Source organism: Populus euphratica, unplaced genomic scaffold (genome assembly GCF_000495115.2).
Source record: "Populus euphratica unplaced genomic scaffold, PopEup_1.0 scaffold26.1, whole genome shotgun sequence".
Lineage (NCBI taxonomy): Eukaryota > Viridiplantae > Streptophyta > Magnoliopsida > Malpighiales > Salicaceae > Populus > Populus euphratica.
In genome coordinates, this window is record NW_011499896.1 from 494238 (window position 1) to 496946 (window position 2709).

The 2709-nt window shown below is 38.5% G+C and overlaps 1 protein-coding gene across 2 annotated transcripts; it reads right to left on the minus strand.

The window, feature by feature from the left end:
• Positions 1–222: 222 nt before the first annotated feature.
• On the minus strand, positions 223–2376 carry LOC105132037 (Cysteine proteinases superfamily protein). Of its 2 annotated transcripts, none has more exons than XM_011035297.1 (3): positions 2174–2376; positions 1752–1860; positions 223–1292 (listed from the first exon to the last, which is right to left on the minus strand). In XM_011035297.1, exons 2-3 carry the CDS (start codon positions 1853–1855, stop codon positions 419–421), a joined length of 978 nt encoding a protein of 325 aa, XP_011033599.1. In that variant the 5' UTR covers positions 1856–1860; positions 2174–2376; the 3' UTR covers positions 223–418. The 2 variants fall into 2 exon arrangements, with proteins under 2 accessions (XP_011033599.1, XP_011033598.1); XM_011035296.1 differs by having other exon boundaries at positions 1752–1865.
• Positions 2377–2709: the final 333 nt, after the last annotated feature.

Consider the following 2709-nt stretch of genomic DNA (forward strand, 5'->3'; position numbering starts at 1 on the left):
TACAAGTATGTTTTCCTCTTTTTTTCACACTCCAACGTTTCTGCTCTTTTTTTTGTTTCTTTTCTTTTTTTCAAAATATATTTTCTATTGAAACATTACAAAGCATATTTTCTTTATTCCTTCCAAAGATTCTTCTCTCTTTACATTTATCAACCAGATGTTGATGAAATTTAGTGCCCTCTCTGTACACATTTCCTCAATCAGATCCAGCTACTAAAATAATTGGAGACAATGTTAAACAGTGCGCATATATTGATGAAATTTCCCACCATTTCAAAATTCACACGATCGACAACCATGATGATGATGATGATGCTAACAATAATGAATTCTACACAACCCAAAGATTCAACTTAGAGCGGACAAATATCTTGTTCCTCATGAAGTGAAGATGCACAGGTGTAGTATTACATACCTATTAGGTCAAATTTGGAACAACAGAATTATAGTGCTCCCCAAGACCAAACGCATGCTTATGGTACGACAACATAATGCTTGCATTAGATGAACCAGCACCACCGTCAGATTTGTACTCCTTTCCCATCTCCACATCAGGGAATGATCCTGAAAATATCTTGATATGCCTCCGGAGGCAGTGAGTTAGAGCCCCAAGCTCCAGCTGCCCTCCCCATGCTGTTGTAGACTCAACTTCTTTACAGTAATTCTCGAATCTATCTGAGAGTGAATGATCAGAGTGTTCTTCGGTAATAGTATCTGACAGGAAAAAAGGGAGGAAATCTGGTGAGTTTTCCCTCATATAGGCAGCCACCATTTTTCGAAGCTCCTGGTAATCATATGGCGCTGAACCTCCAGAAAGGAGTGCCAGCTGATCTTCAACAGCTCGGTAGAGGCAGTGGCCATCTGGCTTTATTTCATTTATAGTCAACCCGAGGGGTTCCAGCTTTCTTTCCAATTTTTCATCTTCAATCATTCGATCACTTACAAGGTTGCTCTGCTCTTCTTGTATTCTTTGTTCTCTTTCTGCTTCTTGCTGAGCTCTTTTCCCCCGTCTCTTCGCGCTCTTGCTGGGCTTTGAATGCTCAGGCTGGTTGGTAACAGAAAACCCAGCTACAGCCTTCACCAAGTTGTCAAGATTGTTACTCTCATTTCCATTAGTACTGTTGTAACCTAAAGAAGCAAGTTCTTCAGCATGTTTTTCTTTTAGCTTTGCAGAGAGTTGAGAGACCTCTTCCTCGACCAACTTTTTCTTAGCTTTCTGTTCCGCCTTGCTACCTTTTGCAGCTGCCTTTTTCATTTCAATTTCTTTGTTCTGCAGCTGTGTTATCTCCTTTCTGCTCACATAAATTTTTTTTTACACAAACACCAATTAACAATTCGCCCAAGTGTTTAGGGGCAGAAGAAATTACCAATATTACATTTTAATCAAATATAATGTTAAATCTAAAACTAAGGTAAGCAACAGGTAGACTTTCAGTGCAAGTCACTTGCAAACTACAGTTCTTTTTTGTCTTAATTTTTTTAATCTATGCATCTCAGTTCCATAGCAGTGACAATAGCTACTCCTCGTAACAAATGAAACATAAGGTCACCACCATCATAGCAATAATGGTTATTTCCTCATACCATACCCACAAAAACTGTTACATCAGAAAGCTATGTGATAACTGAGTTTTCACACAATAGAAAAAATCCCCGCTACATCTAAAATAGTAAAGAAAACACCGAACCCAAATCATAAATAAACGGAACATCAGTAATAAATCGATGATGCAGACTATAGAACAATATACCTGTGCCGAGAAAGCATTTCATCACGGGTTTCCTCTTCCTTTTGAGACACATTGGCCGGAATTTTCTCAGTTGGTTGATCCTGTATTTCTAGAGCATCCGACATTTGAACTACACTTCGATAAAAAAAAAATGATAATTCAGAACCTCGGATGTAGTTGAACCAGACCGTCCGAAACAAATAACTATAAATTCTACAAAGATTAAAACCAGAACCTAATTTCCTAACCCCAATCATGATATACCGTCTGCAAGACTGAAATATGGATTCTCCATAGAAACCCAACTGGTCGATTAAGCTAATTACATAAATCCCATACTCAAAACCATATTTTTCGAAATAGCAACTATACAACAGATAAAATTCACAGAACCATGAATGAAAACTTCTTCAAGTTTGGCTTAGACAGAGAAGAAGTCTAACCTTTAAGAAATTGAAGAAAAAGTAAAGGAAGTGGGTTGCAGGCGGCAGAGCTCGCTGACAGCGATACTAGGAAAGGCGGCTGTTACAGCTTCGGAGGTCTTGGGATCCCTCGGGGTCGATAAAAAACCAAAATATTTCTTTAGTGTGTGATATAAATAGAAAGGGCAGAGGAAGAGTGGCGGCCCAAAACAAAAGGGGATGGAAGGAAGGAAGGCCCTTCTTTTACACTAGGGTTTTAGAGTTTTTAACATAATAGGGTGCATCTGGTATCTGTACTTGTTTATTTTCTTAATTTAGTCCCTGTACGTAGGCTACGACTGATACAAACATCTTGCAATATATATATATATATATATATGAGAGAGAGAGAGAGAGAGAGAGATTCTGGATAATATTGACAATGATTTCGGCTGATTTGCTTTCCTTTCTTAGCACAATTTGATCGCTAAAACATGGCAATTTGGAAGCTGAACTCCTCAAAAGGGCGAGCAAGGATGTTGCTGGGCTTGGTCCTCAAGCAACAAAGATTTCTTTTG